The sequence below is a fragment of the Phyllosticta capitalensis genome (assembly GCF_038381095.1).
Source record: "Phyllosticta capitalensis strain CBS 128856 chromosome Unknown BKA78scaffold_3, whole genome shotgun sequence".
NCBI classification, from domain to species: Eukaryota; Fungi; Ascomycota; class Dothideomycetes; order Botryosphaeriales; family Phyllostictaceae; genus Phyllosticta; species Phyllosticta capitalensis.
In genome coordinates, this window is record NW_027117441.1 from 2,215,443 (window position 1) to 2,238,783 (window position 23,341).

General features: G+C 55.1%; 8 protein-coding genes across 8 annotated transcripts; 4 read left to right on the top strand and 4 right to left on the bottom strand.

Annotated features, from left to right (window-relative positions):
* Positions 1-195: 195 nt before the first annotated feature.
* On the bottom strand, positions 196-669 carry BKA78DRAFT_236163 (EVE domain-containing protein; the record flags this gene model as incomplete). Its single annotated transcript, XM_066883847.1, has 1 exon — positions 196-669. A coding segment is annotated over one exon (474 nt), but the record flags the coding sequence as incomplete, so codon positions are not given.
* A 4,364-nt stretch (positions 670-5,033) lies between these two features.
* On the top strand, positions 5,034-6,535 carry BKA78DRAFT_104016 (uncharacterized protein). The gene is made up of 4 exons (XM_066882126.1): positions 5,034-5,203; positions 5,296-5,459; positions 5,515-5,661; positions 5,721-6,535. The coding sequence occupies exons 1-4, from the start codon at positions 5,171-5,173 to the stop codon at positions 6,319-6,321; spliced, it is 945 nt and encodes a 314-aa protein (XP_066746836.1). The 5' UTR covers positions 5,034-5,170; the 3' UTR covers positions 6,322-6,535.
* A 1,190-nt stretch (positions 6,536-7,725) lies between these two features.
* On the bottom strand, positions 7,726-8,495 carry BKA78DRAFT_104019 (uncharacterized protein). Its single transcript, XM_066882127.1, has one exon. It carries the CDS (start codon positions 8,424-8,426, stop codon positions 8,022-8,024), a length of 405 nt encoding a protein of 134 aa, XP_066746837.1. The 5' UTR covers positions 8,427-8,495; the 3' UTR covers positions 7,726-8,021.
* Positions 8,496-9,629: 1,134 nt separating this feature from the next.
* Positions 9,630-11,294, top strand: BKA78DRAFT_293920 (uncharacterized protein; the record flags this gene model as incomplete). The annotated part of the gene is made up of 1 exon (XM_066886269.1): positions 9,630-11,294. The coding sequence occupies one exon, from the start codon at positions 9,630-9,632 to the stop codon at positions 11,292-11,294; it is 1,665 nt and encodes a 554-aa protein (XP_066746838.1).
* Positions 11,295-13,476: 2,182 nt separating this feature from the next.
* Positions 13,477-14,169, bottom strand: BKA78DRAFT_309699 (uncharacterized protein). The gene is made up of 2 exons (XM_066888056.1): positions 14,035-14,169; positions 13,477-13,951 (listed from the first exon to the last, which is right to left on the bottom strand). The coding sequence occupies exon 2, from the start codon at positions 13,784-13,786 to the stop codon at positions 13,574-13,576; it is 213 nt and encodes a 70-aa protein (XP_066746839.1). The 5' UTR covers positions 13,787-13,951; positions 14,035-14,169; the 3' UTR covers positions 13,477-13,573.
* A 2,247-nt stretch (positions 14,170-16,416) lies between these two features.
* Positions 16,417-16,664, top strand: BKA78DRAFT_309704 (uncharacterized protein). Its single transcript, XM_066888057.1, has one exon. It carries the CDS (start codon positions 16,457-16,459, stop codon positions 16,619-16,621), a length of 165 nt encoding a protein of 54 aa, XP_066746840.1. The 5' UTR covers positions 16,417-16,456; the 3' UTR covers positions 16,622-16,664.
* A 2,857-nt stretch (positions 16,665-19,521) lies between these two features.
* BKA78DRAFT_104073 (uncharacterized protein) lies at positions 19,522-20,894 on the bottom strand. Its single transcript, XM_066882129.1, has 2 exons — positions 20,515-20,894; positions 19,522-20,443 (listed from the first exon to the last, which is right to left on the bottom strand). Exons 1-2 carry the CDS (start codon positions 20,763-20,765, stop codon positions 19,687-19,689), a joined length of 1,008 nt encoding a protein of 335 aa, XP_066746841.1. The 5' UTR covers positions 20,766-20,894; the 3' UTR covers positions 19,522-19,686.
* A 103-nt stretch (positions 20,895-20,997) lies between these two features.
* Positions 20,998-21,940, top strand: BKA78DRAFT_104099 (altered inheritance of mitochondria protein 31, mitochondrial). The gene is made up of 3 exons (XM_066882130.1): positions 20,998-21,224; positions 21,271-21,655; positions 21,692-21,940. The coding sequence occupies exons 1-3, from the start codon at positions 21,184-21,186 to the stop codon at positions 21,797-21,799; spliced, it is 534 nt and encodes a 177-aa protein (XP_066746842.1). The 5' UTR covers positions 20,998-21,183; the 3' UTR covers positions 21,800-21,940.
* The last annotated feature ends 1,401 nt before the right edge of the window (positions 21,941-23,341 follow it).

The window sequence follows — 23,341 nt, forward strand, 5'->3', positions numbered from 1 at the left end:
GTCATCATCCGCCTGGGGCTGTGTGGGTTCGCTAGCCTCACTGACACCATCATCTTTCTCGGCGTCATCCTCCTCTGCGCGCTCAACACCAGCCTCAGCATCTGCAGCACCATTTGGAGCTTCTGGGACATCCTTCTCGATCAAGACCGGTTCCTCGGCGGCGAGATCTTCAGCTTCACCGGCGGCATGCGACTTGATAAAACTCCACTCGCTCAGGCTGACCTTGCTGACGCTAAGACGGCTCTGCTTGAAAAGCTGCATGTTCGCCAAGGGTCCTCCGTCGGCAGCCAAGGGCTTTAGAGCGGTCAAAGTTAGACGCTCAGGGTGTTCAAATTTACTGCGGAAGGCGACCTTGACGCAGTGCCAGGTGGGCTTCTCGCGACTGGACTTGGCGTCATAGTACGGGTGCTTGGAGTCGAAGGCGCTCTCATCAGGCGCCGCCTCTTCGACAATTTCCATGATGCCTGCAATGCCGGGCGTTTTGCAGTTGGAATGGTAGAAGAAGGCCAAATCACCCTTCTTCATCGACATCATGTTCTTCTTAGCAACATGGTTGCGAACGCCGTCCCAGGCCTCAGGCTCAGTTGCGGCTTCAAGGTCGTCAATAGAAAATTTGACATCAACACCATTCTCGAGGCGCGACTCGGGCTCAGCCTTCATCAGCCAGTGTGCGATACCAGTGTCTGGGTCACGTTCAATGTCGGCAGAGCTTGGTTCCGCTTTCGGTTTCGCGTTCGCTTTGGCTTTCGAGGGTTTCTCCTTTGCATCGGCGTTGGATTTCGCCGTCGTCGCTGCCGTCTTCTTGTCTTTGGTTGCAACCTCTTTGACTTTATTGGTGCTTCCTGGTGGACGTCCACGACGTTTAGGTTGAGGCTGGTCGGCAGCTGCTGCCTCGGCCTTCCGTTTGGTACCCTTGGCAGGACCAGCAGCGGAAGTTTGGACTGCTTTTGGAGGGCGACCAGGGCGTTTAGGTGCGGCAGCAGTAGTCTTGGGTCCAGGCTTGGCCTTAGTCGTTGGCACCGTTGCAGCCGTTTTCTGAGCTGCAGGCCTTCCACGCTTCTTGGGCTCTTCTACCGCCGTTGTCGCCGAATTTGGCTTCGCAGTCGATGTGCCTTTCTTGCCGGTAGGATCAGCAGCACGGGTAGATTTCTTCATCGGCGCCGACGCAGTCTTGAGGCTCTTTTTTGGTGGCTCAGAGGGTTCTTCGGCCTTTTCTTGTGCAGGTCGGCCGCGCTTCTTGGTTTGTGGCTTTTCAGTGACAGTTGGCTCCGCTTTTGCTGCAGCTGGCCTGCCGCGCTTCTTTGGCACAGAAGCAGCAGGCTCTTCGTCGTTGGTTTTGGTTGCTGCACGACCGCGTCGCTTGGGCTGCTCGACTTCTGGTTCTGGTTCTGCCGCCTTGGCAGCACGACCGCGCTTCTTAGGCTGTTCGACCGGCTCTGGCTCCGCCGCCTTGGAGGCTCCTCTGCCACGACGCTTCGGAGCAGGCTCTGCAGTACTCTCTGCTACTGGGGCAGCAGCCGCGCGACCCCGACGAGCAGGCGGAGCTGATACTTCCTTGGTAGTGGTGGTGTTCTTGACCGGAGGCCTGCCACGCCTTTTGGGTTGCTCAGCCTCTTCAGGAGCCTTCTCTTCGACGTGCGCGCCGACTGTGGCGCGTCTTCCACGTCCGCGTTTCTCTGCCGCCTCTTCCTTTGGCGTCTCCTCGACCGGCTCTGGAATAAGTGTAGACCTGCGACCCCGCTTCTTCGGCGCGTCCTTCGTCTTCTCCTCAACAGCTTCAGGCTCAGATTTTGCGGCCGGCTTGCGCCCTGGCCGTCCCTTCTTGGGCGCAGGCTCTGGGGCAGGAGCGGCAGCTGGCTCGTCAGCGTCCTTCTTTGCGGCTCGTCCCCGTCCCCTGCCGGTTGTGGTCTTCTCCTCTTGCTTCGGCTCCTCGTGCACTTCGTCTTGCGCGGGACTGTTCGCGTCGTTTGTTTGTTTGTTCTTGGGCGGGCGACCGCGTCGACCGGAAGTAGCAGGAGCTGGCGCAGCAGGAGCGGCGGAGGCAGATTTTGCGGGACGGCCAGGCCTCTTCTTCACAGGAAGTTCGACGTCGGGTTCGGCGGCATTGACGGTACCGCGCGTCGAACGCGTCGCCGACGCGGCTGGCCTCTCATCAGCCGGAGCACCGCGGCGCGAACGCGGTGTCGACGTTGTCGCAGCCGGCTGCGCGGTGGCAGCAGCCTTGCGCTTCTTGGGCGGCATCGCGGCTGGCACCGACGCGTATTTTCGTTTAGAGACGGGTGGTTTTGAAGACAATCGCGTGTGCGTAATGGATTGGAGCAATGAGTCGATGGATGGATGGGAAGAAGATGCGGTGCGCGTCTTGGACGTGGTGTTGTGGAGAGAGGTGGTGGGCAAGCCAGATGCAGCGAGGTCGCGCTGATCGATGGCCCAAGCTCCTTTGGTCCAAGGCCCTCCAGTCCGCCTTGGGTTTGGACAACGTGATGTAGCAGCATCATTATGGCATAACTTTTGATGGACTGCGGATTTTGGTCTGATACTAGCTTCTCTCACTGTACTGTGTATACTCACATATGGAAGAGCCGTGGCTGGATTAGCTTTTCCGGCTCGCGCGACCTTGGTGTGGTCGAAAAACTGTCAACCAGAGCTACTGGACCAATATACAGCTATCAAAACCCAAATATACCTATATAGTTGCAAGCGCAAAGTCAATATCAACTATCCGCTTTCCTGTTCAAGTCTCGCAGTACTGAAGCCCCTTCTGTGCAAAACTAAGAATACCAAAGTTCTAGGCCCATGACTATAATAACACTTGACCCTCCTTGAGACAAAGTTGCCCAAAGCAGCAGGTAGGCGTGGTAAGGGAGGAGGAGAACTCGGTGTCCCTAGACAAGGGCATTGAAAATCCGATCTTCCACTCACCTGGTCCCTTGGCAACTCCCTGTGCATTTTCGATGCTTTGCTCATTTCGACGAGGAAGAGCTTTGGGAGTACAAGCAAGCCCGATCGGTGTAATGCTACAGGAAAGGACGGAAAGATTAGAATGAAAGACGGTACGATCAGGACGGACAGTCTGAACACTTCAGCTGCTCATCGGAGGACGGATACAAACGCAACCGGGACGAGACGCCAATCACGATCTGACGGAGCATGTCCCAAGTTGGATCGGACGGCGCGTATGGCGGGAAGGCGAAAGACGCCTCGTCCTGAGAGGTTGGTTTGTTTGCGAAGCAGCGCCACCCACCCAGACAAGGCAGGCGCGTAGTCGAGCATGTGGTGAACCGGAGAAACTCATTAACAGCATGCCGTGTGACGACTATAGAGAATTAAAAGGAGAGCAACGGATGACTAGAGATAGTAAGCGCAGGTGCTGGGTCACAGTCGGTGACGAAAGAAATTCGACCTAGGCTTTGGTTCAAGTCGTTGCACACTTGGACGCATGCGTTTGGAGGCTCCTTGTACCCATTCACTAAGAGAAAAATTCTCTCCATGTTAGAGGCATTGAGCGCTTGAAGACTCCTCGTCTCTACGTGTGGAGACTTGGCGACAGAGATTCTCAGATTAGCAATTTCTTCCGTCACCCACTGTGGCGTTGCGCGAAAAGGGACAGAAGCGTGGTATTCTTGACTGAGTGCTTTTTCTCTCATTTCTCCATTTCCTTTTTGTATAGAGGTTGCGCCGGTAGGTGACGGCGGGGGCGACGCAATAGGAAGGGGGCTGTGCTCATAATATACTGCAACGACGACTCAAGGGGTGGATCATTATATTGAACCTTTGTCGTGGGAATAAAAGGGAGGCCTGACGGTTGTAGAAAAGCGAATGTGGTGGGAAGAAAGATTGCGTGGATATGCGGTCATACAAAGTGCTTCATTGAGGTAGACTGATCCGGGCATTGATATTGGCAGAGGCATGTATTTGAGAGGCGCATGCGACGCAGACGCACCATTTCAAATCCAATCCCGGTGACCCAGCATCTCATCAGCGGCCAGCCACGCCCTCGGCTCCCATGGTTACCCAATACCCACATGCACACCATGAGGGCACGGTAGGTAGGGCTGGACACATGGCCGGGACCTATGGCATGCGGAGAAGGGGAGCGCGTAAGCGCGGACCGGGTGGTTGGTGTCGCCCGATGGCGTACCAAAACGAGGGAAGAGCCCGGTGGTGTGCGTGGACGCGCGTGGACAGCGACGATTGCCTGGCTGTGGCTGCGGCAGGCACCGTTTCGTCACACAGGTTGGCGGGTCGGCATAGGCTGCGCTTGGTGCTGGCTGCATGATATGGCAGCCCATACAGTGCCAACCTAGCGTGACGTAGGGGGCGACAACGTGGTCGGAGAATACATTGCGTTCTTTTTGCAACATTGGGACGCCACGGACGAGCGTCCATAGCGCCGTGTGGGCCGGCGACATGTTTGAAAAGAGTAAAGGTCGCCGGTGCATGTAGGTATGACGAGAAGGCTGCGACAGCACGACGAAAAGCGAAGGCGAACGGAAGTGATTTCTGGTCAAGTCAATGCTCGGGACCAGTGGCAGTGCCAATACAGCCAGCATGGGGTAGGGTTACACAGGTGATACACAAGCGCCCAGCTGCATGGGACGGAGTGATGAGAAGATGAGACGCTGCATGTCATTTGGACCCCATGATGAAGTGAAAGGCCCATAGCTGCAAGGTACCCGGCCGTTGTCCGTTTGCTGCGGCACAGTTGCTTGTCCGGGTCCGACACGCAGTTGGCGCTCTGCGAGCTCATAACCCGTCACAGGGCGCCAAGGAGACGACGACCGACCATTCAGTCAACCGTGTATGTGGTGATGCTGCGGCGCGGTAAATCCGACAGCGCCAGACCGCGTCCCGACCTCTAGAATGGTCTCGGTCAATGAACCCTGCGCTCGGCATGAGAGACTGAGGTTAGATCGTGAACAGCATTGATGCCCAAGTCAGACGGAGATGCACGGAGGCGGCGTGGTAGGAAAATCCTGAACTGGGGTGAGGTGAAGGTCGAGGCCCGGAATGAGGTCACTGGCTGCGAGTCAGTCGCGATTGGAGGGCTTTCGCGCATGATTCGCGAAAGTGGAGGGCGAGTTGGGCAACCCCTCTTCTCCATATTGCACTGGAGCTCTCCACCCCTCCCCTCTTACGCCTCGCAATTGACCTATACGCATTCCTAGAAATGAGTGAAATCAAAGTTTACACCATCGACGAGGTGCGTGCATCCATCCTACATGGCATGGCCATCCGACGTCGGCGACCCCTGCAAGTGCCAGTACAGTAGTCTGACAGCGGCTCCTCCCGCAGCCCTACATCAAGCTCGACTGCGGCCTCGGCGAAGCCCCGTACTGGGAGCAGTCGACCAACACGTTGCGCTTTGTCGACATCATCAAACAGCGCGTGCATGTTGTTGATCTGAACCAAGGCCCCGAGTCTCACCAGGTCTTGACCGAGCTCGACATCTCCATTGGGTACCGAGAGCGCCCATCTCTAGCTCCTGAGCCACGGCGCTGACACGCTCACTAGCACCACCGCAAACATTGAAGGCAACGACGACCACTTTGTTTTTGGCGGCAAACATGGCTATGGTTTCTTCCACAGAACAACTGGGGCGTACAAGTACATCAACAAGTACTGGAATGACGACGAGGTCAAGTCGGGCAAAGAGAAGCTGTGAGGACCCTCGACGCGGCATATGTTGGCCAAGCTCATGGAACACTCTTGCGGCATAGGTATCGCGGCAATGACGGCGCCATCGACTCCGCAGGCCGCTTCTGGGTAGGTACCATGAACGACCCCATGGTAAAGGCGCCCACGCCTACTGGCACCCTGTTCCGTCTCGACCCCGATGGCACGCTCCACCGCGTCCTCGAGGGCGTACACATTCCAAACGGGATCAGCTGGACCAAGGACAATCGCACAATGTTCTTTACCGATTCCCCGACCAAAACTATCTGGGCGTATGACTTTGACGCTGCCACTGGCAACATGTCCAACAAACGTCCCTTCTTCATCGTCCAAGACGAGAATGGTGTTCCCGATGGACATGCAGTGGACGAGGAAGGGTACATGTGGGTCGCAATCCATGGAATCGGCAAGGTCTTGCGCATCTCTCCGCAAGGAAAGGTTGAAGCAGAGATTCGGATACCGACAAGATGCCCGACGTGTCCGGCATTCGCAGGCGAAGACTTGTACATCACCAGCGCCGCAGAGGAGGAGCCCGACAAGTATCCCGAAAACTTAAAGTACGATGGCAGCATCTTCAAGGTGCGTGTGGGAGTCAAGGGAGTGACGCCAAACCGATTCAAGTGGACTGGCGAGGTTGCTGTATGAAAGATTTGAAGCATGCGTGACAGCCGTTTGTGTACCTAGACCGCGGAGCAGGGAAGTGGGGCCCTTGTAGCCTTGGACAGAGTGAGGCGACGACATACATAAAGAAGCAAACGAGACCCAGGCGCTTGAAACAACTGGTAGGCGGCAGCATCTTTTTTGCTGCGCCATCATACGACGATCGGCCTAGGCAAGAGTCTCCGCATGCAAGGTGTGGTGTCGTCTTTAGTTTCGCAACCTATCGGATCCCAGAGCGCGGCGTTGCGATGTGGTTTTTGAGATGTCACGCACATGCAAGAGCTCTCGGCAACGCACGCCAGCTCACCGCTGCACTGCACCCTCAAGAGATCTTTCCCGCGTCAGCCGGATGGCAATGCTTGGATCAGAGGCTTTGGTGAGAAAAGGAAAAAAAGGCGACTCGCATCACCTACATGCCGCCTGCACGAGTTGAAGCACATGGCCCCACGACATGCCCCACGCCAGACGGCCACGTCGTGTCCGGCTTGACGCACATCGAGTTCAACTCAGCTGACCTCGGTCCCAGCAGAGTGGTGCGCTTCGGCAGACGCACACGACCACTCGTTGGATGGTTGCTCCGTTACCTGCACGTCGACGGAGCTCGCAGGCCGTGTTTGTATAGGTTCCTAATGTAGGTAAGCAGGCATCCGGGGGCTCTTGATTGCCCGCGCGCCGACTTGGCAACACTTTGGACGACAAGTAGCGATGAAGACAAGACCAGAGAGAGGCGGGTCATAGGCATCGGCATTGGCTCAACGGTTTCAAGGTTGATGATCAGACCCGGACTTTGTATGGGCGTCTCAGGCCCGGGCTCAGGGGTAAAGGACAAGACAGGTTCCTGGCGGCGGCGGCGGAGGCCGGCGACAAAACGTGCAACGGGCAATATGCGCTGGGCTGACAGGACGGCAGAGTCAACCGGACGACCCGAGTCGGTAACTCTATACTACGGGTTGGCCGGCTCTCGTCCCGGGTGCGGGTGCTGACAATGACTTGGTCGTGGACGGCCTGATGGACCCCAACCATCCACAGAGTTATTCTAGAAAGATGGAAGACGCTCGACTTAGCATGACTTGGTTTGGTGGGATGAACCATGAGCTTCGCACACGGACATGAGCTTCCCGCTTGGGCAAGGGTGAAGGAGTTGGGAGAGCGTGCGCAAAGCTAGTTGGATATCGTTGGGGAAAGCTTCGTCAAAGATGCGATCAAGCCGCGGGCACGGAGGACAGACTCCGGCGAACCAAGTGTTCCGCGAGAAAGCCGATGGTCGTGAAGTAGCAGAACCCGGCTCAGGTTCATATGGCGATGGCATCATCAACAGGGAACGGGCCTAGGTAATGGCAAACAAACAATGCTAAGCAGCTTCGGACCAGCGATCTCGTGCTCGGAGCGGGACACTCCGTCGGGAAAGATGGCATTAGTTGCGGATTTGGCATTGGCTCCAAAGCAAGAGATTGTGGCGCTTGGTACTGTGTAAGTTGCATCAATTGAAATTGGTCAATTGGTGGCCTGTTCGTAGCCTGAGTCAATCAGAAGCAACGGGGAGGAGGAAGGATAATGAAGCCACATGTGTCTGAGTGGCTACCCGAACCACGAGCACTGGGTGGTGGGTGCGCAAGCGTATTGCGACTGGAGCAGAGGGCCTGGACGGAGGTTGTTGTTGTGGTTCCTGGTGGAGGAAATCATTGTTACAAGGGAGCAGGGCGCAAGGAGCCATTGGTTCCCGTGCGGCTGGCTGGCTGGCCGGACTGGATGATGATTTGCAGCGAGCACCACCAACGGGCGTAAAGATGTCGAGGTCCGTCGAGAGGGCGTTTGGCGGGTTTGCGCGGCCACGCGGCAAGAGTCTTGACTTGGGTCGTGGCTGGCTCGGCGGCTCCGGCTAGATGGACCGTTGACAAGCCGACGGACCCAGCGCTGGGTAGACAGCAGCCTCGGCGAGAGAGTTGAAAATCCCACAGGGGCGGTAGGAATGGGAATGCTCTCTTTGCCCTGGACCCTTGGACCATGGATGGCGTAGCGTAGATTGCAGGGAGGTGGAGGATGCAGACCGAGAGCACGACATTACTCTGGCGGCGGCGGCGTCTGTGCATGCAGGACGAGATGACTTGCACGAGCTGGACGAGTTCGTAGGAGTACAGTAGCTGGGAGGACCGTGTCTGGAGTAGGGCTGCGAGGTAAATTGGACGTTTAACAGAAGAGATGATGAGCTAAGGACGAGGTCCGGGCAATGAGTCGGGCAGGGCTGATGGGTAAGCGCCTTGCCTGACGTGAGCGGCGTCGGCCCGCGCGCTCGGTTCCTCTGGACTCATCTTCTCGAATTTCTCTCCCCCGACCTCAACTTCGTCACCCGCCGGCACATGACCGCCCACGCAATGCGGCAGGGGTCCCCATCACGACAAGTTGTCGCCAAACACGTCGCCGCCGTCAACTGGTCGCTGCGCATCATTCCCAGCACTGTGCTCCGCGTCCTGGGGCCTCTCCCTGCCACCGCTTCCTGCGCTTCCTGCTTCTTCACCGCTCATGGACCAACACCCCAATTTCGCTGTCAAAAGCAACGCCTGCATCTGTGCGAGCCACGAGGCGTGCGAAAAGACCCCTGCCTCTGCCGCTGACTCGATCCCAGTTGCCGTGCGTCCTAGAGTCGCACCATCAACCATGTCGTCTCTGCCCGTCAGGGAACGGCTCCCGCCGCCCATGCCCGCCAATCCTCCAGGGCTACCCGTCCACGTCCTGGTCTGGTCCTGGTCCAGCTGCTCCCTCGACCGACTCCAACTTGACAATACGCCTTTCCCCTCCGAGCGTAGCCCGCCCGCAGGGATGACCAAGAGCATCTCCTGCGGATTGGTGTGATTCAATTTCATCCAACTCACCGCAACTCGTTATATCTGCCTTGCCGGTCACGGGTCCCTCCCATTTTGTCCTTTTACTCTCTTGTTCTTCTCCCCAAGGGCATTTGATTGCCTGCTTCCCATCTCCCGCCGCCCGATCGTCACGACACTCTGCTGTATTTTTTTTTTATCCCCTCGAGGCCGTGCCATACGTACGACCTCGCCGCCACCGTCAATCTGGCTGCCCCCGACCTCGCCGTTCACTACACCCATCACCACCACCACCACAGTCCCTACCGGCACCAGTTTCCAAATTCCTCATCTTCGCCTTTTGGCCCACTCCACAGTTCTCCCACCCGAGCTCGCTATCACGACTCTGTCGACATACGCCAGCTGGATCGCCGGGGAAGGGACCCCTCATGGTCGGGATATCGAGGCGCAAACCGCCCCGACGACAAGGACCTGATGTCACAGCAGTATGGCACCGGGTCAGGTCCTTCGTCCAGCCGACTTCACGATGCTCCAAGTCGGTACGCCACGGCGCCCGCGCGCCAAAATCCAGCCCGCCCCGCCTTAGCAACGTCGAGCGCGTCTGGTGGCAGCTTGTTTGAGCCTCCGGACGCCCGAGGTCCTGCTCTCCCGCCAATCCAGCCGCCTTATGAGCCTACGCCACCTCATTCGGAAGGTCGAACTCCAAGATCATTGGGGGTGCATTCGATATTGAACCCTTCCCAGGAGAGCAGAGAACCCAGAGGCCACAGACGGTCAGCCTCCCAAATGGAATCCCCATCGCCAGTCGAACGGGCTACCGCTCCTTCGGCCGATTACTTCAGTCAACAAGGTACTCACAGCAGCATGGATGTGCGCCGGGCTCCGTCCATGGCAGCGGCCGTTGGCCAGCAGAGACGGGTTCTGAGCCCACGATCTCCACTGTACCGTACCCAAAGCTTGGGAATGATTCGACCTCCCACTGGAACAATTAACGCCCAGGAGACTCCATTTCTTTCCCCAGGAGCTCAGGAGTACAGAACAGACGCGCCAACTTCGTTGCATCCCCCTCTTCCGACACCCCCGGCAATTCAGCGAACTGGGTTCAGCTTCCCCCCTCCTTCAGCCATGCCGACTCCTCCAATTCCTCAGTCGCATTCTCGCAGGACAAGCGCTGGGGTTTCACAGCCCCCACAACCGCCTTCTGCAAGTGCGAGCCCAGGCGGCATACACTCGCAGGGTGGTCAAAGTTCTCCATTCATGGAACCAGGGCGTCCCTCTCAAGCTCCTTTTCCTTCGGCACCTTCGAGCGCACAAGCCCAGTCACCCTCGACACAGGACTCGGAGCGGTCTTATGGCATACCAGTTGGGTCCACCGGACAGAGCAACTACCAACTACTGACGCTGGAGACCAATCAAGGCCACGTTCAAATACCCGTCGACGTTCAGGCTGCCTCCAAGGTCGCAGACGAGAAACGAAAGCGCAACGCCGGTGCTTCTGCGCGATTCCGTGCGAGGCGAAAAGAGAAAGAGAAAGAAGCGTCAACAACTATATCGCGGTTGGAACAACAGGTGCGGGAGGCAAACGAGGACGTCGAGTTTTACAGACGTGAGCGAGATTATCTAGCGCAGCTAGTGTACCAAGCTCCTGGTGGTGATCGCCACTTTCCACGACCCCCGTCTCCTCGACTGCGACGCATGTCTATGCAGACACAGGGCAGCACCGGTGGTGGTTCGTCTGGCCACGGGAGTACCTCTGCTGGAAGCACACCGAGCATTGCGTACTCGAGTTATCCGCCTACTGAGCAACGTAGCGAACAGCGCGCAGAACCTGAGCGTAACGTACGGAGGCGAACAAGCTCATACCTACCACCGCCGCACGCTGCGCCAGGTCCCCAACCACAGCCTCCAATGGGCTACCCCCCGACGTCTTATGCTCCTTTGCCCCCCGCTCAACCTGCGCCCCAGTCGCATCCTTCAACTCGGTCCATACCGCCAGTCGCGGTACCCCAACCATTCCAGCCAGCCGCCCCTCAAGCTCTCTATCCTCCGCCTCAAGGGCCCGAACGCGCTGAGAGGAGCTGGCCTCCCCAGCCACATCCTGGCGCGCGTGGTCCTCCGCCGCCCCCGGGCCCGCTCTGATCGTCTCAAATCACCACGACACCCGATGACAATACGAAAGTATTTGACATCTACTACGAAACCACATGTCGCATTGGAACTTCGAATAGACATACTCGCGGGCAGCGGACACGCGGATCGCTGCTAGGTCGGAAAGCAATGTTGCCAAAGGCTTTACCGGAACGGACTGAAAAATCATGAGCAAAAGGGAGGGGCGCTCAACTCGGATGATTTAGAAGGACACGATCGTGATTTACGGCCAGTGTGCACCAAAATTACCCTACCGCGCCATGCGGTTGGTGTCTGTCCACGAGGAGGAGAGAAAAAGAAGAAGCGAAGCATGCCTCCAAACCCCTTTCTAACCCTAATTTGTTCTCTCCTTTACACAAAGAGTCTTTCGACGTTCTCTTGATTCGGTTTTGATACCCTCGATTGATTGCCGAGCGTCATGGTTTTCACAATACCCCTTTTACCGCGGATCTGTACTGTGTTTTCAAGCACAGTATGCACCTTCGCTTCGTCCGCACTTTTTATGAATCAGCACTATACCCCGGATAGTCAGTTTTGAACGAGTCTTCTTCTCATAATAGCCATTTACTTGCACTTTTCTACGCTCTTGGCACTCTGCACCAAAGTTTTCTAATGCCATGTCCTTGTTTTAGAGCTTTCAAAATCTCGCGATACACCAATTTGAAGAAGAATGTTGTAGTTGGTTCACGGTAGTTGTAATTCCCAGCGGAAGAGCAACGTGGAATTTGTCTTTTGAGCTGATGTTGTCAGATAATATTTAAACGCTCTCTTGATACCAGGCCTCTGACATCATCACATCTATTGCGACCATTTCCGCCGACCGCTAACGGTCATGGTGGAGTTGCTCGACACTCAATTCCAATTGAGGCGAAAGTGCAGTTTTGGAGATTTACCAAACGTCTGGATGTGCAGCTTTTGATGATATTGCGCGGCTTCTGTTAGCAGGGTCTGGTTTCTATTGGAGGATAGTCCAGCTCGAAAGTGTCCTTCGCTCCACGCTCGAGGGAGTTCCATATCGTCGTCTAACCAAGCGCTTTATCACGCTGCAGACTTCCCCTGTTTGCCCCACAGCGACCCCGGCCTCTGGGCGGCGACAGCGAAGCAACCTTCAATTTACTTTTTCCCAGCTGTCGAGGCAGCTGGCATGAGCAAGCAAAACAATGGGCTGGCGCAGCTTGGCCTACTGCAGTACAGAAGGCAGGCCTAGGTGGAAGCGAAAGAAGGATCTACACATTGGCAGCCAGATCTTGAACGCCACAGAATCGCTGCTCCAAAAGTAGCATCTGGTCCACACTCCACAGCACACCTCACGCCAAAAATACCAGTGAGGCTTTCCACGCACTGACGCAATGTTGAGCAAAATACGCCCGCGATGCTCACTGCCGCCAAACACCGAATTTCAGTGCCTCTTGCCTTCGGCTCGACACGAGAGATTGTCAATCGTTACGTCACTTTTCTCATCAAACTTGGGCATGCATCCCACGACGAAAGAAGGGGTGCCGGGAAGCTTGCTGAACCGGTAGCTTCAGGCACGCGGTCGTCCGGCGCACAGGGCACAAAACCTAGCCAGACTCCACTACAACGACACCATTCAGAGTACCTGACACTTCCCTGCCATGCGCCGCTTCTGGTGCTGCTTCGTCGCCTGTTCCTGCGCACAACCACACTGGGCATTCACCACCATCTAGTCAGGCACACTTCTTCGACCCCCCTGGTCCTTTGTCCCGCCCTTGAACATGTGCGACCTCCCCTGTTCTGAGTGTGGACGCCTAGCGAATGCCTGAGCTCTCTTTCAATAAGCTTATCTGACTAGCTAGCGCTCGTGAGGAAAACAACATTGGAGCAAAAACAGCCAACAACAAGGGGCCATCATCGCCCTGTTCTGCTCGTCGAGAGCTGAGGCCAGCAATCATCAGGGCAATCGTAATACGCCTTACGCGTTCAACAGACTCTCCAGCGAAGTCCCGAAGGGTCCCGCACTGACTCGGCCGATGCACTTGAGATTTACATAGGTTGAGGACAATGGCCACGGTCGCCTGCAAAGCCGTTGTTCTATCCACGATGCGCTCTCTGACTGAAGAATTGGTCATCTGGTTTCCTGTCAACTTCTTCCAATGGTGTCTTGGAACCAGCGCTCGACACTTGGCCGGCTCTGGAGATGAAGAGTGATGGACGTGCGGCTCCATGATCAACGGGAATGCAGCAGGGTGACAGGGTAGCAAGGTTGGCTTTTGCTCGGACCGGGGCCTGGATGCTCGGCGACCAGCACCTCAGAGTAATAACAGGGAACAAGCCAACGGTCCATCGCACCGTCGTTTACTGTGCCTGACGAGGAAATTCATCCTCCATCGAAGGCCGGATCGGGTCGGCAGTGCGAATAAACTCGACCTACTTCGTTCCGCACCACCACTACGACAACGACTTATCCCCGCAGACGGCAACCAAGCTCTTCGGCCCCTTGTGACGAATGCACGTGGAGTCATCTGATATCAGCGCTGCGCTTGACTTTTTGTGCAATTGCCGAAAGAAAGACAGCAATCTATCTAGGTCGGCGGCGGAAAAGCTTGTCATGAAATCTTCAATGCCGCTGACGGAGTTTTCGGTTCCAATCTGTGTTGAATCTTTACGGCATCCTTTGCGAAACGCAGGTATGTTCCTGCTTACTGATGGCTGGCACATTTCTACGCGCAGGTACAGTACATTCGGCGGCTCACGAAATTCAAATACCTAGTGAGCAACGAGGCATACAATCCGAAAACTATCCTTATCCCTACCGCATTTGTGTTTCAAGTGGACGGGGCGACACCAAGCGGAATTCGACGCGTGTGCATGACATTCTCATGTCTCATACCTGATTCTACTCTTATCCCATCAACACATCCATGTTGCGTTCTCCAGTCAAGTCCTCCGGCTCCTTGCGCCGCTACGCACCGAACCGCTCCAGAATCCCGCCCCCGCTTCAGTCATTGGCGCAACGGTTTGTACTCGATCTTTTAGCTTCGAGGCTCCACTGCCCGCCCCTGCCGAGCCAGCGATCTCAAAGCATATCCGCTCACTTGGTCATTGCTGGCCTGGGCCTCTCCTGCTTACCTGCCTACATACCGTGGCATTAGTAAATGCCGATTGTCACTGGCAAACACCATCTTGTCGGTCGGTTAAGAGGCTCTTGCCGGTGCCGACGACGGATCCAGAGAGCAGCCCAGCTGCCGGGACTTGTGTTTCCCTTTCAGCCTAACTTGCTCCCGTTGGGGCGAAGTGAAGCTTGTTGCTGATGAGCCAGTCCGTCGGGATGTTTGCTGTGTTTACTGTACTGGATGCATCCCTACGCGTGCTCCCCCACACAGCACCCTATACCTATGTTTGCGTCTATCACTTCGCCGCATGCAGGTAATACCTACACAGCGTGTAATTGGGCATCTTTCAAGCAGTACAGACGCTTGCGCTCGGCTCTGAAGCGATTCTCTTCCGGCAACCTAGAAAAGCTCTACATTGAAGTGGCTGGATTGCTGACTCTAATATCTTTCCTTCCACTAACCTTAAAGTAGGTCTACTCCACACTCGCCTCTTGTCGAAATGCTCAGCATCATCCGCTCATGTGCGTTGACAGACGCCGAATGTTCTTCCCTTTATTACAGGAGTATTGCTAAGACTTGACTGACTTGGCGTCATACGTCACAATATCACTTTCAGGAAATTAGACGAACCAAGAAGCATCACCACCATGCATCAAGCAAGCACAAACTAGGAGCCGCGTCAGCAGTAAGGTGTAAGTTCCGTGCATTTCAACATCCCGTCTGCCAATGGAAGTCATGCCCACTGTTCACTGTTCTTCTTTTGGTCTTCAGTTTGGTCCCCACTTCCTATTCCATTGACTTATAGCCATATGCATCCTACCTACACATCCTCCGTACTCAGTGCTTCGGAAAAAAGATAGGGACATGCTACTACAAACCCGATTGGAGACGACCATCCTCAATTGGCATTTCCTCCGTCCGACTCTCCAAGTTCTCCCGCCTCAAGTCTCTGCCGTCCTGCACGTCAGCCGGGTCGTTTCGCATTCGACAAGTGCGTTGACAGCGGTACCGAATGCCAGGACGCACCGTCCTCTCCTCCGGTTTATCCCTCACTCCCCAACCCGATTTGTTGATTTACTCCACAACAGACGTCTTGTCTTTATGCCCGAACGTTTTCGTCGTTCCAGTCGGGGCAAAGATCGTCTCTCTCTCTCTTGCACTGACAAAAGGAAAACCCCCATCGTGAACCAGGCGAACAGTGTATCAGGTCCCGAGGCTAGCCACCCGAGAGAGCCTCGCATTCTCGCAAAGCCACGCGAGAAGCCACAGTGCCCACCCAGGCAGCATTAAGCAGCCCCCCCAAGAAGTGGTAAAAGGCTTGTTCTACCTATTCACCAGAAACTAAAAATCGGGTGATTGGTCGACCGGCTCGAACAAAGACTATTAAACAGAAGATGCAAGCTACGCGGGCTCGCCTGCCGCTTTCGGCCAAGGAGCACACGCGCACGCCCCCCCCCCCCCCCCCCCCCATTTTGGGGAGGAGGGGGCCAGCAGCAACCCGACGCCGAGGACAAAAAGCCACGGAGGACGACAACGACGGGCAGCCTGGCCTAGCCTAGCCTGGCCAGGCCCTGCAAGGTGGAATGGAAAGGGGAGAGAGCAGAAGCTGAGGCACCGCAGTGCAGTGCAGCGCAGGCAGGCAGGGTTAGTAAGGGCGGTGGTCGAGCTGGGGTTATGGCGGAGGTGGAGGAGCCCGCGTTACTAAGGGGGCGCGACGGGCAGGTGTTTGGTTCCACTCGCAGGTCAAGACTTTTATTCGTTTGATGTGCGCCGCGGTGTTTTTGTTGGGCTCGTCCTATCATGTTTTGGCCTTGGGTTGGCTTTGCTGTTACGCGCAGGGGGGTTGGTTGTGAGGAGCATGGCAGGGAGGGAGAAGACATGTCATCGAGGGGGCGGAGTGAAGAGGATGTTGTTTGGAGTCAAGGGTTGATCGTGGATTGGTAGTGCTTGGTGTTGGTCTTGGATATAGGGCGTCAGGAGGTCAGCGCATTCATTTTTTCGCGTCGAGTGTCGTCGGGCACATTTGAAAGTTGACTTGCCGTGGATGGCTGTCTTGATCCTTCGCACACGACTTTGTTGATGTCGTCCACTGATCGATGTACAGCTGAATGCCATCAAAAGAGGCCGCATCTCTACCACTTCCTTGACTTGGCGGAGCAAGAATGCCTTACAACTCCACCCCCAATCCTCAGGCAACACTTCTCCGCAATGCAATCGCGAACCGGTGCGGAACTGCCGAAATAGGCCGGAACGCTGTGACATGAGCAACCCGCTCGTAAAGGAGAGAGACGGCAGAGAAGGTGAGCGCGTGATGCTTGCCACTACCCGTGATGGTGGTTGGCACATGTCAGACCAACGCACGTCGGCGGCCGGCCAGCCAGCCACACGTTACCCAAGCCTTGGACCAGCAGCCAGGGGCACTAAGCGAGAAAGGAACAACAAGGTTATTAAGGGGCCGAAAGGCAAAATACGGGTCAGGGCGTGACGGGATGAGCTGGCTTTGCGGTGGAGGGGGGGAGATGGTTTGCTTGTCCTAGGATGGAAATGCTTGGGACTTACTTGGTGCAAAAGAAGCAAGCAATCCCGTCCAGTTAGAGGCGCACGCCATCACGATGTCGGCTGGGAGAGCTCCCGATCAAGTCGAAAAGATCAGTTCATGCTGTCGTTGACGGGCCCGATTGTGGGGTGATGTTGCGTGGTTTGGCAAAAGGGTTTGGGGACAGCGATCGCGGCAGTCTGGGGAATCCCAGCCGCCCCGACACTGATCAAGCCGAATGGCGCGCGTGTCCATGACCACTTACCCATGCGCGAACACCCTCCCTCACCCCTCCCTCTCCTGGTCTAGGGCTGCCGCCAGTTCTTTTTGTGCTAGGGCTTCCAAGAAGACTGACTGCTGGCACATGTGGTTGGTAGAGTGGTGTCTCGTCTCGTTGTTGTTCGTGTGAAGCTTCCAGCAAGCTCAAGGTGCTGCTCAGGCGGGCCGGTTGGTGATCATTTTGGTTCATTGCGGCATCCGAATTCTGCTACCATGCCAATCAGATTTAGCCGATTCATTCGAATTTCGAATAACCTGGGCCAATCAATGCGCGTAAGTCCAGGTAATAAAACTGATTTGTCGTTTCCAGATTAAACCTCCCCTTCTCGAAGTTGTTCGAGACGGTGCGCAGCGGGAGTCCAGCAGGGTTATCGAGGCTTCTTGGAGAAGGACTTTATATGATCAATCAATCCAAGTCGGGTGCTCTTTTCCAGCTGCTTCATATCCGCTGGTAGCGCGAAAGTGGGAGACGACACCCGAAGTCGCTTCCAAAAGCGTCCAAGAAAAACATCACGGAAAGAGATTGGATGTACGCTCTTGGCCGATATTCCAGCCTCGAAATTGGGCACCTCGTATTTACCCCATGTCGTCCCGTCCCGTCGCGGACTCTTTTGACTAAGCGGGCTGCCGTCAGCAGCAGTGCCAACGAAGTGGTTGACAGCGGATGGATGCAGGGCACTGCACACGTGCGTCACGTCTGTCATGTCACGTACTCGATCCCTGTCGAGCTACGTCCTTGATTAGGAGAGCACGACTCGTGCCTTGAAAGAACAGCCAGCATTTTTCAGGCAATTGCGTGAAGTTCATCCTGCCAAACAAATCAACATGATCGTAGGGATCACAACGAGCGACACAGGCATTTGATAACTGGCAGAACCTGTTTTCGACAATCGATGCTTGGCCCTTTCCAATGTAGACATCTTTCGTCATGGCCGCGCTCCATCATGACGCGGGAAATTGCAGAGCGGGTAGTGCGAAGGAGACAAGCAAAAGTTTGATAGGCTGTCATCGGATCACTGCGCATTCCTCTAGCTTTCTCTTACTAGGTGAGACAGCTCCATGACAGGTGCAGCAGCTGCTACGGCACTAATGTGAATGGCGTGCATCAGCTGAAATAGTACAATATGCGATTCGACTTGCGCCGTCTGTGATCACCATTGGTGCCCGTCTTGCAGGTGTTGGTGTTCGACAGGGAAGAGCAAAAGAGCAAAAACAAAAAAATCAACTGGTCATCACGATGACAAGGTGATGATTGGATGCGAGCCCGGGAAAATGTGGATTATGTTGGGCGGCTCGTGGTACAATTAGGCTCGGCGGAAAATCTGCTCGTGGGTCAAAAACGTCCTGCTAATGCTTCTGTGGCTTTTGAATCTGTGCCGTCACGCTGACCAACCAAAGCCTCCTCTCCGTGGAAATTCCAAAGGGCCAATGGTATCAAACTCTTGCTAGCGTTGGGTGAGAGAACAGGTGTTACCTAGATCGAGCACTTCTTTCGTGCAGAAGTGGAGTTCCCGTCCGATGCCCGAGTTGAGGCCAGCCATCCCCGGCCTTCCCCACCGTGATGCGCACATGGTTGGACTTGGGGGCAGGTGCCAAAGGGCAATGATGTAATACGACAGGGTGCGAGAGTGGAGCAGCCAGTGCACGGAGGCGCAACGGATCCCCAGGCCCAGCTCACAACTGTGACGTGAGTGGTGTTTTCCTCCGCTCTGGTCTGGAGAGCCAGCAGTCCAGCGTCGATTGCTGCTGGCCCCCAATCGAGTTGAAACCATCGCGTGATTGTTTGGAGTGCCAGGATCCTGCGCTCAAAGGCCCATGCTCACGACGCGAGGCGTGTTGAAGAAGCAGATACTGCGATGTGACCCTTCCGACGCTTCGCTCTGGCGATGGATGCCTAAGGGAGATACTTTGCGGAACCGATCGTCATCTCTTGGCCTGGACTTCCTGCCTTTCTGAGCGATTGCAGATCACACAGTGTAGTCTCTGAGAAAGAATGTCATTGTGGCTCTTTTGTTTGTAGGATTCCTTGAGAATTCCGCAAATACTGATACCCAAGCACTCTTCTTTCCACCGGCACAGAGTTTGCGGCAGTCCGAATTCGGAGTAGGAATCGCCAAGCTCGGTAATCTCGCCCGATTCCCTTATCCAAAGCTTGGTATGCCATATTGTTTAGTGTGTACCTCTGGGTAAAGCTCTGGCAGAATTGCGAAAGTGCTTGAAGCTCAAGCGGCAAGGTTTAAAGTATTGGCTCAGCCAGCCAAATAGGACGGGCCTCTGCGCCAAATTCCACAAAAATAGTCGCTCCAACGGAACCACCAGGCGCATATGCAACCTGCTGAGGAAGGTTTTGCACGATTGGCTTGACCCCACTCAGGATATCCCTCGATGCCGGTATCTCGAGAGCTGATTGAACGAAGATCACGAGATTGGCTCAGCGGCTACAGTGTATTTGAGCCGCATCCGATGTATTGATAGAGCATCAACTCTTCTGCACTCAGCCACCGCCAATTCTCGTGTTGAATGCAGCTCTCCTCTGCCTGAGCCTGGCAGCCATGAGCCGGAGGCGCCTATCTCGGCTGCCCAGAAGCGTTTCCCTCGAGGGTATTTCTCCAGTAAAGGCAACTTCAAATTGCTCTCGAACAGTGTCGGCTACGAAAAGTTCTGCAATCAAAGCCTGTCCAGAGCTCAGGGTGTCCAAAACTGCTTGAGGGTCGGTACCAGGAGCCTCCTCGTTGCCCAAAAGTTGATCCCTTTCGTTGGGCACCACATCCTGAAGATTAGACGCTGTAGACGAGCGCCTCAACACTCCACGCTCTTCTGAGTCCACATCCTGGCCGGCGGACGATGACAGGGACTCCACATCTGCTATACTCGCACTCGCATTCGCGCTCGTACTCCCTCGCCTAATTGGTTCTCCTTTTTTCTTGACTCTTTGCAGCTTCAGTGTGGCCGAAAGCATTATAAGTTGCAGAGCAAAGGTGAGAAAGTCCAACAGAGTTAACCGCAGCTTGGACGCCTGTCCATGTTGACCGATCCAGTCGATGAGCAAGCCGCCGTGCAAATAGCCTCTTGTAGCCTCGCCAGCCGACGGTGCAGTGAACCATAGGTGAGCCAAGAGGCATATCAAGTTGGAGCCGCAGATTGGGTAAATGTAGGGACGGTTGGTTGGCATGTCCGGCAGGATGTCAGGTTTGGGCGTGAGCCAGAGCAATTGGATGAAGGCGCGGAGGAAGAACCGCAGGAACGAGCAGCTAATGCGAAGAAAGTCAGCATCAGGGTCTGTAGCAAGATGCGGCAATAGCCTAGAGATACAGGAACATACTCCAAGTAGTAGATGACAGATATCTCTGCGTATATCAGGATATCCAGAGATCGCAGCAGGTCGTCCAGGTAGGCTATCCTCTCGGATTTGATCTTTTTCTTTTGCTCAGATGCAGGTACCGTCTCATCTTGTTCCGCACTGATCTCATCTGTTGATGCCTGAGCGGAGGCTCTCCTTTCAAGATCCGAGCCCGTGGAGTCGGATTGCTCTAATGCCCGGTCTGCGGTTGACGGGGACGTCTCATCGTTCATATCGTGAACGGGGTTCTCAGAATGCACATGCTCATGAGATCATGTCCTGGTGTCCAGATGGGGGTTTGGCGGCCGTTAGCATGGGCTTTTGCGACGAGCAAACAGCTAGGCTGGAGAATGATGTTGGACCTGTGGTTGCGTACAGCGGGACGCCGCGCCGACTGCGGGCCGCTAGCCCGGCCAAGACCTCCGCCGACGCCTCTTACCCGACGATGATCCGAGCAAATGGTGACGACAGCAAGCGCAAGCCGCGCTTCATGAATGATCCTACTTTCACATTCGACCTCTCCTCTGACAGCCCCATTGAACTCGCATTTTCCCAGCAGCAACCCCGGACGAACTTGCACTCCCTTGCATGCTTGCTTCCATCTAAAACAATTCAGCCAATCTTCGCGCATTGCGTCATTTACCGACTATCATGAGCGGCGCACCACTTCCGTCGTCTTTTGACGGCAATGAGTAAGCATGCAGTTGCAAGTACTTTGCCTTTCTGACAGTGCAACAGGGATTTCTTTTCGGAGAGTCGATGGCAGAAGTTTTCCCGTCGCCTCAAGGAGGATCCGCTCATTCCGCTCGGCATGGCTCTCACCACTTGGGCCTTGGTTGGCGCCACTCGCAGCATGAGAGCCGGCGACCACGCACGAACCAACATCATGTTCCGTCGCCGCATCTACGCCCAAGGTTTTACAATCGCTGCAATGGCCGTCGGTGGCCTGTACTGGAAGGAAGACAGGGACAAGAGGAAGGAGTTTGACAAGCTTCAGTCCGAGAAGCAAAGACAAGCTAAGAGAGATGCTTGGTTGCGCGAGCTTGAAGCTCGTGATGAGGAGGAGAAGATGCTCAAGGCAAGGCGGGAGAGGAGGCGTGCCATGCTGAAAGAAAAGAAAGAGGCCGAGGCCGGTGAAGCCGGTGCGACGGGGAAAGAGGCCGAGAGCCAGCAATCGGAAGCGTCCGAGACGAAGAGTGTGGTTGAAAGCACTGAACAGAAGGGTGTTTTGGCAGCTGCCAAGGACCTCATGTGGAAGCGGAACTAAGATGGTACCCAACTCCCGTCAACATCACAGCCGCGGGAGCTCTCAATCTCCAATCATTTACTTGTCCAACATTTGTCTTGAAATACCTGGATTCCGGGAGGTTTGGCGTTCTTGTTCGGTCTGTCAGGAGTTGAATCTGGCGTTGTGACGCAGGCCTCGGCGGTAAAACAGTGCTTCGGAAATCTGGAACCACTTGCCCTGATCCAGTTGTAAATAACACGAAATAAGCAGCGATACCGAAAAGGGCGCTTTGTTATCGTATCCGAATCTCGAGATTTCCGATGGGTTGCACATGCGGATTTTTGATCCAAGATCACCAGGGGGCAGTCGATGCCGCCAACTTGCAGGAAGATCCTTCGAGTCGACTGATGATGTTGTACGGGCACCCCAACTCGCAATATTCCGAACGAGACGTTCCGCAACGGACTAGAACCCAAGCCCTGGAACCGGCCGAGAAGGTTGCTACCGATGACACTGTGCAGGAAATCCTCATGCAGACAGCAGTTGCCGTTTCAGCGCATCGTTTAGCTCTTCTGGAACAAATCAACACGTATACGGACATACTCGTTCCACCGCAAAACGTGAGGCTTGCGAGAGGCCCTGGCCTAGACGCCTTAGCGTCTGCCAAAATGTAGAGAGTTTTTGGGGGCGCCCAAGTCCCTCACACTTTTCCTTCGATATCAACAAGCCGAGCAGCCAGGATTGGTCTTCTCGTGTCTTTCGGGTTCGAACAGCTGCATGCGTTATTGGCCATTCTTTTTTTGAAAGACAGTTTGAAACACAGCGGTCGGCGGGGTTAAATAGGGTAAAAAATCCCGAGCCTATCTCAACCTCACTTCAACCATCTCGTCCGTGCATCCGCACCTCTGCTATCGTGATTGGTCTGGACTCGCGTCATCAACGGACGAGTGAGGTGGATCACTTCCGCTGCGGGTATGCATGAGGAGAAGAGATACAAGTTTGGTTGCCCTTGAGAATTTTAAAAATTCTCGCTCTCGAATGAGCAGCTAATTCATCGTTTGTATCTTGAGGCTACACGCAGAGAGTGCGGAAAAGGAACATTTCGGAAGGCTTTGCTACAGCCGCAAGTTAAGAGCCTCAAGTCAAGAGAAAGAGGAAGGCATTCTCGTGCTTGGCTGCAGGATGATCTGATCAGTAATACTCTAGCATCTAGTCCAAAACGATAAACGCTGGGGAGCGCTCAAAGGTTGTTAGTTATCAAAATAACGGTACTCTGGCACTCTAGTAATTACAGGGAGTCTTAAAGTCTTGATACTTAAAAGTTTAAAGAGAATTTGCGCACTCTGATCGGCACAAGGAGCGTTCAGAATTTGTTCAAGGGCAATCTGAAAGTCCCCACCGGCACCAGGGGAATTGTTGATAATATGGACGCTATGACTTCGTAGTTCGTACTCAGCCTTAGAGTTTCAAATTTGGCAAGTCTTTGAGCTCATGAGCTCCTCCTGTTTGTTGATTGCAAGGAGATATCATGTGCTACAAACAAGCGGTAGAATACTTCAAGTCCCCTTTGTAAGAGCGCTC